Source organism: Lytechinus variegatus, chromosome 3 (genome assembly GCF_018143015.1).
Source record: "Lytechinus variegatus isolate NC3 chromosome 3, Lvar_3.0, whole genome shotgun sequence".
Taxonomy (NCBI): Eukaryota; Metazoa; Echinodermata; class Echinoidea; order Temnopleuroida; family Toxopneustidae; genus Lytechinus; species Lytechinus variegatus.
In genome coordinates, this window is record NC_054742.1 from 71,003,663 (window position 1) to 71,021,896 (window position 18,234).

The 18,234-nt window shown below is 36.0% G+C and overlaps 1 protein-coding gene across 1 annotated transcript; it reads right to left on the reverse strand.

Annotated features, from left to right (window-relative positions):
- Nucleotides 1–353: 353 nt before the first annotated feature.
- LOC121411843 (endoplasmin-like) lies at nt 354–17,061 on the reverse strand. Its single transcript, XM_041604715.1, is given in 21 exon segments — nt 354–1,648; nt 2,807–2,819; nt 2,821–2,893; nt 2,896–2,926; nt 3,336–3,570; nt 4,464–4,603; nt 4,943–5,194; nt 5,561–5,662; nt 5,664–5,731; nt 5,734–5,803; nt 6,493–6,663; nt 7,318–7,507; nt 8,072–8,186; nt 8,516–8,591; nt 8,886–8,997; nt 9,459–9,658; nt 10,099–10,224; nt 10,754–10,870; nt 11,945–12,086; nt 14,488–14,593; nt 16,903–17,061. Coding segments are annotated over 21 exon segments (2,412 nt in total). The 5' UTR covers nt 16,952–17,061; the 3' UTR covers nt 354–1,624.
- Nucleotides 17,062–18,234: the final 1,173 nt, after the last annotated feature.

Here is an 18,234-nt window from a genome sequence, read left to right on the forward strand (position 1 = left end):
GAGTCACTCATCCTAAATATAAAATATACACACCTCCCATTTATGGGATGAGTTAGGGGTTTTCTATAAAAATTCCTACTAAAGTCTAGATCTAGACTAGTCCTCAAAGGGATTGGGAGGGTAGTTTAGTTTAGAAAATATGTTTGAGGCACGAATTAGGGAATTATACAATACAAAAATAGTGACACTAAATAGGAATAAAAGAGTTAGTAAACTGTTTTTTTTTTCAATTTTATTGAAAACTCATTTCCACCTTCCACAGATGGCTTGTGCTAGATTTGTGTTGCACAAGAAAACACACAGAATTACAAAGTTACCACAAGTATGTGTAAGAAAGTGTAATATTTGATATCTTTTGACAATCGGGAGAAAAATAACGGCAAGAAAACATCTATCCCAAAAATTAGAGTCGCTGAAAAATTGAATCAAGAAAAAAAAAGGGATTTGGCAAAATATCACCAGAGCTTTACTTGTCAATAAAAACAAAATGTTTTAAAAACGTATGCTCCCAATGCCCTATTCTCTTCCGTTGTCATTGTTAACTTGCACACAAGACTAAATGACTAGCAGATTATATAAATTTGAGTATTAAATGTATCTTAGCAACAGCTAAAATATGATGAGATACCTGTAAGTATACACCAGGACAGTTTAGCATTAGTTATAGATATCACTATGATTAGCCGATTAATTTTACATTCCTTGATGTTTTAATTCAACACCTACAAAATTGCCAAATCCCGTAAAAAATAGTGAGCGAAGAAAACGCTGCTCTTTTTAGATGAACAAACCTGCCTTAGAAATTACTAGAAATATTACCAGAAATAGTGAATGTTGTGCAAAGAGAATTTTGATATCAATAAATAAATATAAAATTGATGAAATGTCCGTAACCAAACAAATCTTTTGATTTTTTCACAAGAACAAAATCTGAAGACAAAGAACATTGAACATGTGATCTACAAAATTGCAAAACACTGAACTACTAAATTGGTAGTAGAATGCATAATTTCATAAAATCTCTTGTATACATAAATTTTGCAACAAATTTTTCAAATTATAATCAATAGTAATTCAATAAAACATTGTATTCATACAAGGTGGTGTTAGAGATATTTGTGTTTTTTAATAACTGATAATTTGGCCTCGAAAAAAAAAAGATTGCTTGTTGTGATAATTGAGATACTAATACATGAGAACATGAAACAAAAGTGGGTGTTCTGATGTTGGTGAAATACTCCCTTCTCACGGTTATTTGGGCCCTGTTGCAAAAACTCGTTATCAATAACAAAAAGCCAAAAAATCTACAGTAAATTCATTCTTAGCCAATCAACGGACGGGGTTTCAGTAGCTTATAACAGTGCTGAGAAACGTGCCATTGATAACAGGTGTTGATGCAAAAGGGCCCCTCGACCAGATTCCTGCTCCAACAAACATTCTCCATCGAGCGATGAGTGGTTCTGATGATTTCCATTCCAAGCTCTTCTTTTCAGTCACAGTCCCACATTATTACTTTCATGTGAGTAATGCATTTTGATGTCCAGATATACATATGATAAGTTAGTCCTCTCAGTGACACCTCTAATCTGTATCTACAATGGTGTCTCCCTCGCGTTCCCTCTCATCAGAGCTCGTCGTGTGTCTCAATCTGTAAACATTTTACAAGATACATAAAAAAAGATGTGAAAATCAATGTAATAAATTTGTCAGTGGTATTTCTCTTCATTTTGTCCCTTAAAATTCTTTATAGAATGTTCATAATACTAAAGGATACTGAACCGTTTGCAATACATGTATTTACAGATATGATTTACTTCTTAAATCTTGTTTCACTCTAACAGAGTGATTTGTATTGAGATGTACTCTTACTTCAGTATTGTTGGATCCTATTGTGTTTACTAAATACAAATTGGTGTACTGTCTAGTCAAAATTTAAGGACAAGTCCACCCAACAAACACTGGATTTGAATAAAAAGAGAAAAATTCAACAAACATAACACTGAAAATTTCATCAAAATCGGATGTGAAATAAGTAAGTTATGACATTTTGAAGTTTCGCTTCATTTCACAAAACAGTGATATGCACATCTCGGTCGGTATGCAAATGAGGGAATTGATGACATCACTCACTATTTCTTTTGTATTTTATTATATGAAATAATTTGATTTTCTTGTCATTGTCATGTGACATGCAGTTTCATTCCTCCCTGAACACGTGGAATTCCATTATTTAAATATTTTGTGCTTCAGGCAAGGAGGTCCTAATCATCAAATTCGTAAAAATTGAAATATTGTATACTTCAAACAATAAAAAACAAAAGAAATAGTGAGTGACATCATCGACTCTCTCATTTGGATGTAACTGGCTTGTTCATATAACTCTTTTGTTAAAAATAAGCGAAACTTTGAAATGTCATAACTTTATTAAACTATATCCGATTTTGATGAAATATTCAGCACTGTGCTTGTCTGATTTTTCTCTATTGATTCAAATCAACATTTTTCTGAGGTGGACTTGACCTTTAATTTTATAAATTGGGTCAGTGCAAGAGCTGCTTATAGTAATTCAATAACAGCCAAAAGCAACATGATATAATGGTACTTGCTCAAGGGTCATGAGGTTTAGAGTTTGAACCCCCATCCTTGACCATTATCTCCACTTTAACCCAAAATTATTCAAGAGAAATTTTTGTCTATAAGGTGAGCCACTATGACTGAACAACTTGGACATTACATGTTTTCTTTGTAATTAGTTATATCAGCTTGGCATTAATGCGGAGGAAAGCTGCACTGTCGAGTTACTTACATCTTCTTCTGTTTTCTTCCTGGCTATCATCATATTCTTCATCGTCATCTGATAATTCTTCCTCTTCATCCTCCTCCTCTTCCTCTGCTTCTCATCTTCATATTCTGGTTCCTCTTCCACCTAATTTGAAGCAATAGTAAGGATAATCATCATAAAATTCATTTTCGGAATTGAACACTACTATTCCACTCATAACAATAACATTCATTTCATAGAAAATCTTCTCAACAAGGCTTCAACTGTCCTAAATCATATAATTTGATGGACCATTCACAATGTATAGACCAGGAAAAAGAATAATCATGTTTCATACATGTTTTAATCGGCTTTCTAAATAAACACATAAAATTTGAAAACCTCTCTTTTCAATTTTCAATCATTTGATCTTTTTTAAAAAAATCATTCTTCAAGACATTCCTGTGCTTTCATCCACACTGGACTCAGGTAAAGTAACTTGGTACCTGGAATATTTTGATATTCTAAATTATGTTGATGATTAGATTATATATGATTTATCAATATGACTTACCTTTTCATTGGGGTCAAGGTTCATACTCATCTTCAGCATCCTTTCTATCCTGCCGGCGAAGGCAGCCGAGTCGGGAAGGACAAAACCTGATCGCAGGGTAGCCGTTTCAAACATGACCACAGCGAGATCCTTCGCCGTCTCGTCTTCCGCATCAGCTTCCACCTTCTCTAGGAGTGTCTTGATCAGGGGATGCCTGGGGTTCACTTCAAGAGTCTTCTTCTGTGAGGCATAGTACCTACCAAGATAATCACAAACCAATTTCCATTATTATACAACTCCCAAGAATGTTCTGTTATCTGATCAATACAAATCAGATCACATGATATGCAGCGAATTGCACTGTGGCACTCAAAATGCACTATCCTGCACTCTGGTGTCAGAGTGCAGGATAGTGCGAGGTCTGGAATTATCTAGAATTTAGTTCAAATATAGCATTTGGGGAAACTCGGTAACATGGATGAGGGTGGGGTTAAAAAAAATGAAATAATGTAAGCATTAATACTAAATAGGTTCATTATTGCGGATTGAAATAATCGCTAGAGGGTATTCATTTGTCTCGCAATCTACTAAGGTCAACAAGGAAATTCGTGATCACTCTCGCAAAAAGTGTTCACTGGCTTTCTAGGAAATTCGTGATCACTCTCGCAAAAAGTGTTCACTAGCTTACAAGTTCACGAGCTTTCGAGTGCCGCTGCAACTCTTTATCATAGAGGACCTAAATAATGAACTCGGTGTGTATATATGGGCAGTTCCATACAATGATCAAACATGTTGTACATTTTACCCCTTATTTTCTCTATTGTTTCATGGCTCTAACAATGAAAATGTGAGGGCATTAAAACTTTTCATATGAGAGAGAAATCATTTAACGCAGGTACCAAGCAGAGGGTCAAATTAAATTGAGTATTGAAATGTGATGCTGTAGCTATTCATGATAGAGATATTATCTATCTGTCTGTTATTATCTATCTTCCTATCCATCAATATATTGAACTGTAAGTATTTGAAATATCACAGCTACCTGAAGAATATCATTATCAATTAACCCATAGAGATTAACCGTGTTAACAGAACAATTACAAATAATCAATCAGCGGCATTCAAAGAGTTAAACCATCTCGGCTAAACTCACTCTGTTTAGGATTGTTAGCTTGTGCGTATGCTTGTGCCTTCATGATACGTTCCATGTTTCCTGACCAGCCATACTGACTAGCGACCAAGGCGCAAGGAGAGTCACTGAGGCGGTTGGAGAGCTTGGCATCCTTGATCTAAAAAAACAAAAACAAAAAATTATCAATGAATGAATGTGACGTAAATCGTAATAGATGTTCTACATTTATCACACATGTAGATGATCACAAATGAAAATAGCTGAAATCACCAAAGCTTTTTTTGTGCGGAAAAAAGAAGCTGAACTCTCACACCCCTGTTTATTTATCACAAAGATTAAGTAAAGAATGGAAAAATTACATGAATTTCAGTTTCTGTAATAAAATAGCATTTTTTTTCCTTATCAGCAATTTGCCAGCATCTGAGTGCTATATGGTTTTTCCATACACCCAATGATAAATCTGATGCATCCAAAATGTATTTGACTAGAATCCTACCTGATCTCCCAAAGCTGTGTCTTTGAGCCATTTAAGAAGGGGTTCAAATTTGGCCTCCATCTCCTCCCTCCTTTCCTTGGCAGCTTCGGAGTCTTCTCCATCAATCTTCAGTCCTTCCTTGGCAACGTTCTGGAACTTCTTGCCCTCAAACTCCGGCAGGGATTGGATACAGTACTCGTCGACAGGCTCCGTCAGGTAGAGGACCTCGTAGCCCTTCTTCAGGAGTCGCTCAACAAACGGTGAAGATTCCACCTAATAGTGATAGACATGATGGACATGCTGATCATACCGCACTGTGACATGATCAATGCCTCCCTCTTTAAAATCAGAGCTGCCAACCTTAACTGTGAAATTTCAAAAATCCTCTCCTTTATCCCATATCTTATTTTTTCTTTAAAATTTTGAAAAACGTATCAAAGTCATTCTGTCAAGTTTCACAAATCATATTTCTCAGGAAAAATCCTATTTCGTGCCACTTTTCCTTAAAGCCCCACCCCTACTAAATAGGATAAAATGATACTAATAGCTAATCAGCTTTGTAGAATGTATTCTTTATTTAATTTCTGTTCTTTGAGAAGCAAGGAGAGGCCACATTCCTCCAACGACATTGATTCTTACCTCTTTCCTACTGGTTCCCGCAACAAAATAGATGACCTCTTGCTTCTCCTTCATCCGCTCCAGATAATCCTGTAGACTAGTCAATTCTGTGTCAGAGTTAGAGGAGTAAAACCTGACAAGTTTGGCCAGCCTGGACCTGTTGCTGTGGTCTTCGATGATTCCCAGCTTGACGTTGACTCCGTATTCCTTGTAGAAGCTCTCTAGGTATTCATCAGGGTCCATCTTCTTCAGCATATCAAGAGTCTGTCACATGAAAACACACATAAAATAGAAATCATCAAAACAAACAAACTACAGTCATTATCAAGGGCATTCGGCATAGTTTAAAAAAACCTGGCATTATGCAATTAGATATAGTGGCAGGATTACTGAAATATTTCCTATTAACCATAATAGTCCATGGCTGTGGATGATCGGCCTTGAAATTTTACTGTGCTCTTTTAATTGTTGTCCATTTTTTGTATTTCACCATTAGAATATATTACATATAGTATAAGAATCCAAGGCTGTGGAAGAGAATTTTGTTTTGCTCTCTAAATTTTTTCCATCAGTAACTTTTGCATGCCTTAGATTCTTTAAAAATATATACAAGATGTTACAGTATTGTTTCAAAGTAAAAACAAAATTTAGAAAAAGGAATCCCAGACTGACTTAATTAGCTCCCTAGCGAGTTATCATTAACTTGCTTAACATGGTAAAGTTTAGGTTAGCTTAGATTTAACCTTGGCTGTTCCATTAAGTTGTGAGACTAATTTGAATTGTTTAGGTTGATAAAAAATATATGGACTGGTTTAATATTCTCCTTCAACCACTTCAAGACAACCATGCCTCTCACAGCACATAAACCTATACTTTCTATACCTCCCATTATACTAATCACCTTGTCGAGCCGTTTCAAATGTAAAGGCTAAAATCTATGAAGTGATATTTACCTTCCTAACAAGCTTTTTCTTGATGACCTTGAGTAGTTTGTGCTGCTGGAGTGTTTCACGGGATACATTGAGAGGAAGATCGTCAGAATCCACCACACCTTTGATGAAGCTAAGATACTTGGGCATCATGTCTTCAAAGTCATGGGTGATGAATACACGACGTACATAAAGCTGTTTAAAAAAAAATCAACGGAATATTTCAGAAATCATTGCATTACATTTGCCAGAGTCTCGTCAAAAACGGACAATAGCTTCAAACGGAAAGGAAGGTTTATCACAGTAAGAGGCAACAGCCCAGGAGATAAGAAATACATTTTGCATCGTAAATTTTGAAATCTCCCAAACTAATTCAGTCGATTCTTCCGATAATATCATTAAAAAACAATTTCTACTCATTGTGACCCTGAAAACCATATTGAACTCTATGCCATATGTCAATGTCAATGATCTAATACAAAACTGTGTCCTAGCAACAGAGGTGGATCTAGCCATGTTGAACAAAATACCATTTCAGAGGCCATACAGTTTTTGCACAAAAGTCGGCATTTAAAAACCGTTGTCTCATCCTGTTGGATCCGTACCTGCTAATTTGATTTCATTCACATTTTTTCATTATTTTTACAGAAAATCATAGCAGTTGAGATAATTCAATTATCAGGTACTGACTATAATCATATTTTCTTACAATCAAGCTAAGTTGGATAATCTTATTTGAGTAACTACGACTCAAGCTCTGGTTTTTCTAAGAGAAATTTTGAGGTCAATGTTGAATTACAACCACAATATAACTTATTATAACCACACAATGGAGTCATCAATACTGACCTTAATGTTATCAAACTTCTTGCCATAGTCCTGGAACATCTGGTTTGGTGCCTTCTTGGGGACAAAGAGGATGGACCTGAATGTGACCTCGCCTTCTGCCGAGAAATGAGTCTTAGACATGGGTGCATCGCTCTCTTTGGTAAAAGATTTGTAGAATTCCTCGTATTCATCGTCAGTGATGTCTTTGGGCCTGTAGAAGACATGTATGGTTTTCTTTTATTAATATACTTTCACTCGCCCTCATGAACTATTAATCAACTAGTATTAACTTTGTTTTCTCAAAAGAATCTTTTGAGTATAATGTATTTAATAAGAAAACGGTATAATTCCTTATCAAAAGAATATCTTTGGGTCTGCAGAAGGAGTAGAAACACCAAGGCAGGAAGCATTATGCAGTCACAAGAAGTCCTACGAGCAACGTAAAACGTTCATATATCCTCATGTCAGGTGTATAAAAAGTAATAATGCAATTGTTCCCTGAGCTATCCCATTTCAGATAAAATACATGGCTCGGTATTTGAGGCAGGATACCTGAACACTAAAATGTCACAAGGGCAGTTACATTGACTTGCCAAATAGTCTTGAATATTTTCCGAGACAGATCTTGGGGCGACTCTAGAAAGGATGGTCGCCCCCAAAGTATGCATTTTGGGGTAATTTTAGGACAATTTGGGCAGCCATGACAGCGAAAGCGCCCATTACCCTCGTGTATTCCTTACGCTGGGAACCAGTCTATAAAAGATAATGAACTTACGCTCTAGTCCAGATGGGTTTGTTCTCATTCATCAATCTCCAGTCCCATGTGGTCTTTTCAACTTTCTTGGTCTTTGGTTTTTCTTCCTCTTCTGTCTCCTCCTCTACCTCAACATCTAATCATAATGATAAAACAGCTAATTAAAAAAATATCATCCACAAATTGACCATCTATAAGTCAAAATACTCGCCTCAGTCCAACCAATTTTTACACAAGGGCGTTTCACTTAAACTTGACTAAAAAGTCATGCTTGTGTCAACATGCAAATGTTATATAACAAGCAATCTCATTGATTGAATTTACAGAGGTTACTTTTGTCATGTCCAAGCAATTCACATTCATGATTCTTATTGAGGACAGATGCCATGAAAATTTGGTTTTCAAGGCCGATGTGTGTCATAACTTGTTACTGGTTACAATTTAGTTAGTTGCAATAAAACTCACCTTCATCTTCTGTCTTTTCTTCCTCCTCAGCAGCTTCTTCCTCATCTTCATCAATAGGTTCTTCAACCGTCTCAGTCTATCAAAAGCAAGCAAGATTCATGAAACATTAGATTTGAGCCCTTAGAATCCAAATCTCAAATGTGAAATTTGCACCTAAATTGCCCCATGTCATCAATTTTTGCCGAGGTACAACATTCAAATCACTAAAACAAATTTCACTATGTAAAAGATAATTTCATTGAAATTGATTATCAAATATTCCTTTTTTAATTATATGGATCGTTGCTTTTTATAACACACTCTTGCTATTTAAAGGTACACTAATTTTCATTCATATGAGACTTGCAGAAAACGACAATGACATGCTCACCTTGCTTGCCCAAAGGTAGATGGGGAAATTGATGAACTGACTGTATTTCTTGACAAGTTTCTCAATGGTGTCTGCTTCTAAGAAATCATAGGCCTCCTCCTTCAGTAAAAGACTGGAGGAAAAAAAGGAGAGATATAAACGAACCGAAGAGTAATTCAAGTTATGTACATCAACATTTTGTCCGACAAGTTGTTAGATCTGACAACTAACCTTGATTTTGATTGGCTGAGAAGCAATGTTACTATGGTAACTGTCGGATAAAATGTCCGACAAGTTCTTTCATATCAAAATTTTCACATAATAAAATTTGAAAAGAATGAAATTATCAAAGTATGAAAGATTGTTAAGCATTAGATTCTTCAATTTTCTTGCTTGAATTAATTGGCCTCTCATATTATGATGTCCCTGGGCCGCCATATTTCAAGAATGACATTGAAAGGGATGATAGCCAATGTTGGAGGACAATGAATTTAAGCAAGAAAATTGAGGATTCCCGAGCTCAATTTGTTCTTTTCACATGAAACATGAAATGTATCAGATCTTATACCCAGCTCAGATTTTTCATTCCTGTACCTGATGGTAGTTCCACGTTTGAGCGTGTCTCCACGGGGGTCCTTATTGACGCTGAACTCGGCAGAGTCTGATTCCCAGATGTACTGTTCATCAGCATTGTGTTTTGATGTGACGATAACGCGCTCGGCAACCAAGAAAGACGAGTAGAAACCGACCCCAAACTGACCAATCAGATCGGTAGCTTCGGATGAATCCATTTCCTGGGGGAAATGAGATGATCATGATCAATAATTGCAGACATTAGTTCAACAAGCAAATCTGGTAAACAGCGGCTCTCATTACTTTTGCAAATATAAACATCTGTTCTATTAATTTCCTTAAGTAAATAAGGGAATGTATAGGAATCAAATAAATTCACATTTTCATTATTCAAATAGATTCCTCTTTGAAAATTTTCAAAAGGAAAGGTTGCTTTCAACCACTGATTACACACATGGTTGCATTTGTTTTAGAAGTCTATATTTGAACATCGGGTCTTTTCCAGAAAGAATTTCTAATATGATTATTAAAAAATGAGACACAAATCATTTCAAGGTCACAGTTATTGGGGGCTGGATGTTTTAATGGCATATGTCTACATATTTTATGCAATTGCCCATGATCTTAAACAACATACACTGAACAAAGTCGAAGAACTTACAGAAAGTTTCTCAAAGAATTCGCTGGTTCCTGATTTGGCGATAGTTCCAAGGTTGTTGATGAGGTCATTCTTGGTCATACCCACACCAGTATCGGTAACATGAAGCATGTGATTATCTTTGTCGGCCTGATGAAATAAAACAAGATCAATCATTTCTAATATAAACTACAATTGTAACTCGACATAAAAAGGGCATTTCTGATAAGACGTCACTTTACTTTCTTTATCATTTATGCCTTGTTAAAATAGCTTGGTATTTCGTACACATGTGTAGCTTTCATAAACAATAAAAAAATAATAAAAAATATCAGCGATCTCCTAAAGAAATAAAAGAAATCTTTCACACACAAAAAAGACAAAGGATATCAATACTTCTAAAAACCCTATCATACTATCAACCTTATTTATGATGTATCCAAAAAGCAATACATACGAGTCGCTTAAATGTAAAACTAAAAAATGTTTGAGTGAGAATTAGAAATCTCTTGCATTGCACAACCCTAAAATTTTCAATGTAGTGTATTACAGTTCTATTGTGTAATCTGCATTATTGTTTATCAAAATTGGAGAAGCATTGAATTTGAAATCAAAGTGAACTATTTCAGTACAGCTTATTTCTTATTTGATGTAGAAGGAATTAGTGAGAATAGCCAACCTTTATCTTAATGGAGAGTTCTTCTGTCGCATCTAAAGCTGATTTATCAGTCAATGATGTCAATCTGATCTTATCCAACGCATCGGAGGCATTGGAGATCAACTCACGCAAGAAAATCTGCAAAAGACATATGTGGTTACAAGTCACCGTAGAGTCAAGTTTTACGGGAACAAAATCACGTAATTAACATTAAATGGTGACTGTACTCCTAAACGCATCTTGAAAAATTATATTGCTAACAAATTAATTGTGCTTAATATGGTGCTAAATTTTATGGCAAATGTTGTTTTAACTCACAAAGATTGGTGATATCTTCTGCTTGAATAGTGGAAAGCGTGATTTATTACCTTGTTACAATAGGCACACAAATATAAGCAGATAAGAACATGGCACATAATCTATACTTATCACTGTCACCAAACCTTAAATAGAGATTTCTTCACACGTCCCTATACAACCTTCTGGGGAACGTTTCATGAAAGGACTTGTCGGACGTTTTATCCGACATGTCCTGTTTTATCCGACAGTTACTACAGTAGCAGTGCTTCTCAACCAATCAGAATCCAGGAAAGTTAGATCTGACAACTTATTGGACCAAAATCTTGATGAAACGCCCCACTAGTACCACTCCTCTGCATTCAGCGGAGTGTAAATTTTTTTTGATTAACAGAAAGATATCAGAACCTGTCTCCTTTCTTCAGGTCAGCGTAATTATATCACTCTCCATTCTAAACATGTTCCGTGACACATAAATGCATTCCACATAAATTCTATTTCAATATGATGCAAGACAATTCCATTACATTTTCTTTTCTTCCTGTAATAATGAAACAAAGCAGTTAGACAACAAAATCATGATATAGCTACACGTTATTTTATGCAGGGCCCCATTTCATTAAGAGTCACAACTGTTATACCTTTGCCGTTGTGGCAACTACCATGACATTAGTGCTCAGCAGCCAATCAAATGGTACCATGGTAGTTGGCATAATGGCAAAGTTACAACAGTTGTAACTCTTTATGAAACGGCGCCCTGGTCCTGATGTAGAGTGATGCTGCAGCCAGCCACACCAATGGAACCAACTCCAAACTGACCGAAGGTATGTCATTGGTAATAACATAATAGCTTCCTTCTGTCTGGAGTTGGGTTTGCCAGTATGACTGAAGCCAGAGTGAGGGGGTGTGACCTACCTCCTTGTTCCTATACAGTGAATTGATGATGAGTTTCATCATGCGATTGACCTCAGCCTGGAATATGTGTTTTTCCGCCGAATCACGCAACTCTTTCATTTGAGCAACATTCAGTCCATCCAGTTTGATTGCTTCCTCCTCTCTGAAAGACATAAAAGGTACTTGCTGTTAGGTCAAGTAAACCTATTTGGGCAAGGTGACAACTAAGACAATATATAGGGGAAGGCGGGGTAAGTTGTGACAGTTTTTGCTTTTTGCATGTTAGAATTGATATGATTAATAATCTTGTTGAAATAAGTACCTTGCCTTGAAATTTAATTCTTCTGAAATATTTTCCACCTATATATAACTTTCTATCCCCACACTGAAAGTCATCGTGACCTTTGAAAAAAACGATGTCAAATGGCTCAACTTGCCCCATATATGGGGTAAGTTTGAGCCACCTTCTGGGGTAAGTTGAGCCACAAAAACTATGTAGGGGAAGGCGGGGTAAGTTGTGACAGTTTTTGCTTTTTGCATGTTAGAATTGATATGATTAATAATCTTGTCGAAATAAGTACCTTGCCTTGAAATTTAATTCTTCTGAAATATTTTCCACCTATATATAACTTTCTATCCCCACACTGAAAGTCATCGTGACCTTTGAAAAAAACAATGTCAAATGGCTCAACTTGCCCCATATATGGGGTAAGTTTGAGCCACCTTCTGGGTAAGTTGAGCCACAAAAACTATGTACAAAATGTATGAGGGAGAACCAGCATGTCAATTTTTTGTTTAAAGTCTTTTCACTTGCTAATTCTCTATAAATACTAACATCCTTTAAAATGAAAAGAGCAGTCATGTAAATTTGCTCCTTTCAGCCAGCATTTCAATTGATTTTTATGGTTTGTTTGTTTTTAAGATACATTACCATAGGAATTACCATGGCTCAACTTGCCCCATACTGTTTGGCTCAACTTACCCCAGTCCGAACTTAGTGCGATAATTTTGTATCCACACATTTAAATGCATCCATCATATAAAAGACTATGACAAGAATGAAGATCCATACCTGGACTAATAATGTTGTTATCATGTCTTTATTATATTTAAAGACGTGTGTGTTTATAAAGCACTTATCTATTTCACACTCTTTTTAACTTTTTTGGCTGAAATTCATATTTTTCCCTCTAAAAAACTACTTTTTGTTTCAAAGTTGGAAACAATGTGGTGGGGTTAGGGGTTATGCTATGGGTCATCAATACATGACACCACCACAATGTCTGACTCATTCATTATTGGCCTGGGGCTGGTGGCTCAACTTGCCCCTATGCTCAACTTACCCCGCCTTCCCCTACAAAATGTATGAGGGGAGAATCAGCATGCCAATTTTTTGTTTAAAGTCTTTTCACTTGCTGATTCTCTATAAATACTAACATCCTTTAAAAGGAAAAGAGCATTCATGTAAATTTGCTCCTTTCAGCCAGCATTTCAATCGATTTTTATGGTTTGTTTAATTTTAAGATACATTACCATAGGAATTACCAGGGCTCAACTTGCCCCATGCTTTTTGGCTCAACTTACCCCAGTCCGAACTTAGTGCGATAATTTTGTATCCACACATTTATTATGCATCCATCATATAAAAGACTATGACAAGAATGAAGATCCATACCTGGACTAATAATGCTGTTATCATGTCTTGATTATATTTAAAGACGTGTGTGTTTATAAACCACTTATCTATTTCACACTCTTTTTTACTTTTTTGGCTGAAATTCATATTTTTCCCTCTAAAAAACTACTTTTTGTTTCAAAGTTGAAAACAATATGGTGGGGTTAGGGTTATGCTATGGGTCATCAATACATGACACCACCACAATGTCTGACTCATTCATTATTGGCCTGGGGCTGGTGGCTCAACTTGCCCCTATGCTCAACTTACCCCGCCTTCCCCTACCTGATGTGTAGAGATTTTCAGCAAAATAATGTTTTAAATTTGTTCATACTACATTCCTGTGCTTAATTCTGGTTTCATGCTCTGTCAACAAGCCAATTAATGTAAGGATATTGATTTACAACCTCTCTTAATAAGTTGCCTCCCGAAGCATGGTTCACAATTCAAAGTTATTAATACAAATTTATGTGAATGTGTGTAGGCCTATCCTTAAACATTTGTGGTATTTGAGGTTAAGAAATAAAAATATACATGTTTGAAAATGTATTCTGTAATTTTACATGAAAACGTTATAAAAATGGCTGATAATTTCAGGATAAAAACATTCTTTGTAGCTTGTTGACATATGTTTGTGATATAAGTATACAAATGACATTTTTATACAATCTAACCATTACCAAATTTTGAAATGAAGAATTTGAATTTTCAGAGAACCAATAGATGAATAAGAAAAAAAAGTAAATGATCACTACATTGTTGGAAAATTCTAAATGATACAATTTCATTAACTTTATTGAAATCTAATCATCTTTAAACATCTTTCTACAGACTTTAAAGTTCAGGTGAAACTGAAGTCAGGATACTGAGCAAGAAAAACCATGTTTACCTGGCAACAACTTCGTCATCAGTTTTGGATCCATCACGACTCTTGCCAATATCATCTTCTACAATTGCATCTCCCTCATCTTCTTCTGCTGCTAACGCACATGCTGCAAGAAAAGAAAAAAAAAAGAGGAAAAGTTCAGTTAACTACCAGAGACACACAATTAGCCAGATCCAGTCCAAATATCTTTTTTTTATTTAATAAAATAGTATTAGATCTATCACCGGTGTGTTGGCTCAGTTGGTAGAGCGTCCGTCTCACAACCGGGAGGTCGGGGGTTCAAACCCCGGCCGCGTCAGACCAAAAGACGTTAAAAGATGGGAGTTGCTGCTTCCCTGTTTGGCGTTCAACAATTAAAGGGATAGAGCCTCGTCGATCTGGCGCTGCACGGTGGCTGCCTAGCCCACGATCAATTGGGCAAAGCAAATTTTCGGAGCATTTCATTTCATGTCTATTTCGAACAATAAATTATGGATTTTTTTTTTCATACTAGTCTGAACTGATACATTTGCAATCGCGTTTTAAATGTCCAATAAGAATTGAAAATACTGAAAATTTGGGTGCTAATGCAGCTTCGCACCAGCTGACTTCGGCTTTTGAGCAAATTTCCAAGCAGTAATTGTCTGTGAATGTCATCATAGCAAGTCCCTCAATCTTATTTCAAGGTCAGTCTGCTCACTGCTTTTTCCGAATATCGCGATCTGGAACGGCTGTATTTTGGCTCTGATCTCGACGTCATTGTTCAAATTCTGCTTTTTCCGAATATCGCGATCTGGAACGGCTGTACTTTGGCTCTGATCTCGACGTCATTGTTCAAATTCTCAATCAGACATCACTTCACTTGGCTGGCTTCAAGCGAAGCTACATCTGAGAATTTGAATGATAACGTCGACCTGGGCTGAGCAGTGGGCATATTGTTTATTGACCTCTAAATGTGACCAAGAGACTTTCCTTGACATTTGTGTTCAATTTCTAGTCATCGCTACTGGGGAAATTTGCTCAAAGTTTTCCGCTGCGAAACTGCATTTAGCACCAAAATTCGTACCCATATAAAAGAAATTGTCAAAAAAAAATTATTTCAATTTTAGACTTTGTATTTTTTATAATCATTTTGGAAAGTTCTGAATATCAGTAACTTTAAAAATATTGTTAGGTGTGCAGACATAGGGACCCATTCTGTGAGTTGACTGTGCTAGAAAGTATCATGTAAAAAGATGTTATTTTTAGTCTTATTCTTAATGCTCTCTAAAGTCTTATACAAAAAAAATCATGTGATTGTGAAGCACAGCCACAGGCAAAGGCATGGCAAAGCCCCCCCCCAAAAAAAAGCGCCCAAGCCCAAGGAAAAAATTGCAAATTACTTTGCAGAGCTACCAAGTCTCATCTCACGCATTATGCGTGAGACTCAAGCATTTTGGACTCTTGAGTCTTGTTCATCCCCTCAAATCTGTCTCACACAACTATCACAGCTTATCCCCATAAACATTGTACACAATGTCTATGATCTCACTCAGATTCACAGAAAATCTTACGCATAGCTGGTCTTTGAACTTGGCATCTCTGAAATTATACAAGAAAACTTTCTGATAAAAAAATTCATGGCATGGCATTGGCCATTGACAAAAACAACACACAGAGCAACATTCATTCAATACAAACAATGATGTACTCACTCATTCAATGAACAAGGTTATAATATAACCTTGTTCTCATTTATATCTCCATGTGTGACAAAATAAGGGTGGCAATGTTGGCTTATTTTCTCTTTTTCTTTGGGGCAAATGCTTGATTTTTTTACACTGACAGTTTCCATTAGACCTGTTAATTCATACTGCTTGGCTCTTATTTAAATTTGATTCTTTATATCATTTTTTCTTAATTAAAAATAGAGATCAAAAAATGAAAATTTTCTTGCCATATTACTTTCCACCAATAGAGGGCGTACACAAAAATATGCCCAAAATTCAAGATTTTGAGCGCTCTGGTGAATACAAAATTATTCCCACATTACTAATGATAAATAAATTAAAATGTATGGAAATTAGTAATTTTGGTCACAAAAGTGATATTTATATGATTTTTTAAGTGTGTGCTCTATACATCATTGCATACCATAGTCCTACCTGTAGATTCTCCACAGGCCAGATGGTAGCAGTGAACAAGTGGATGTACTATCCATTCACAAATATTGGTACAAAATTTGACTGTGTATCCGAGTCTGGTATCAGCTCACGCAACACAAGTTGCCAGTCACAACACTGCACTCCACAGAAATTTGAAGATACTCTCACTACGGTAACCGTACACAAAAACATAGATATGGGACTGAACGAATCATCATTAAAAAGGGTTAGTTTAGATTTAACATTTCCGCAACATTAAATTCTCTAGTACGCTTACATATGAAAGCTTACCTGAAAAACAGCAGAACACCTATCACAGCCAAAAGCCAAAATTTCTTCCCCATTTTGACTGACTCCAAACACAGAAATGTCACAAATTGAAGACGAACACCTGCAAAGCTAGGCCTCAGCCTTTCCTTCGTCGCTCGCTGAACGCTTACGTGTATTTCACTCACATTTACTACACACGTGTAAGTTGGCCAATCATAGCACACCACGCAAAAAGGTTTTGATGGCGTCGGCCAATCAAAGAGATCCAACTCAGCTTACAATCTTATCGTGGTCAAATGCCATTGGTTCTGAAGTTAACATCGTTTGTACTTTAAAAGGGGCGTGGCAGGTATTTAAATTTGGTTAGAGCTAGATCAAGACACGTGCATGATAATATCTCATTTATTTGCTGTATAAAATTCGGAGATGATTTGCGTTCATTTGAAACTCAGCTTTCTTGTAGGCCTAACGCCCTACGATTGATTTTGGATATTAGACAGTCTGACTTATTTGCAATAATATTGTTTCGAACATTAAATTTAAATTTCTAACAAGTCATTAATAAGTTATTCTTCCTTTCAAATAGAAAAATCAATATCATCATTGATTAACTCCAAAAATGTCAATATTTGGTTGAGTAATCATGTGCGCATCGATATCCGATTTTGATCTAATTTTCAGCAATTTGCTTTGTGAATTTTACTCTATTTATTGAGATATAAAAATCTTCAGCCCGGAGCATCCCTTTAAAGGGATGGTCCGGGCTGAAAATTGACGATCGACATAGGGGGGCGCCGCATTAATGTTCAATTTAGTGTTCACTAATTCGATCGAGGGGGAGGGGGCGCTGAATTGATGTTCAGGGGCGCCGTATTGATGTTCGACACAGCGGGGCGCCGAATTGAAGTTCGACATAGGGGCGCCGAATTGATCTGCAACTTAGATGGCGCCGAATTTATGTTCGACATAGATTGATTGATTTTATTTGTCAGGTAACTGTGAACAAGTACATGAAAATATGAACAGTAGTGTATACCTTGACAGGATTGCCCATGAAAGCCGAGATGGCTTATTTCCAATGGGGTCCTTACATCAGTAATTGACAACAATGTACATCTATGAAAAAAACACCTATAGAAATCTACAAACTACATCAATAAAATCTAGTCCACTAAAATTACACGAAGAATATTATTGTAAAACTTAATATATAAAAAGACAAAAACAAATAAGTTTGCCATGAAAACCATTTACGCAAAATATGATTAAAATAATTGTAAAACAGGTTGAGTAAACGATCATTACTTCTAGGTTACATATGAAAATTATACTATAATCAGTATAGGGGTGCCGATTT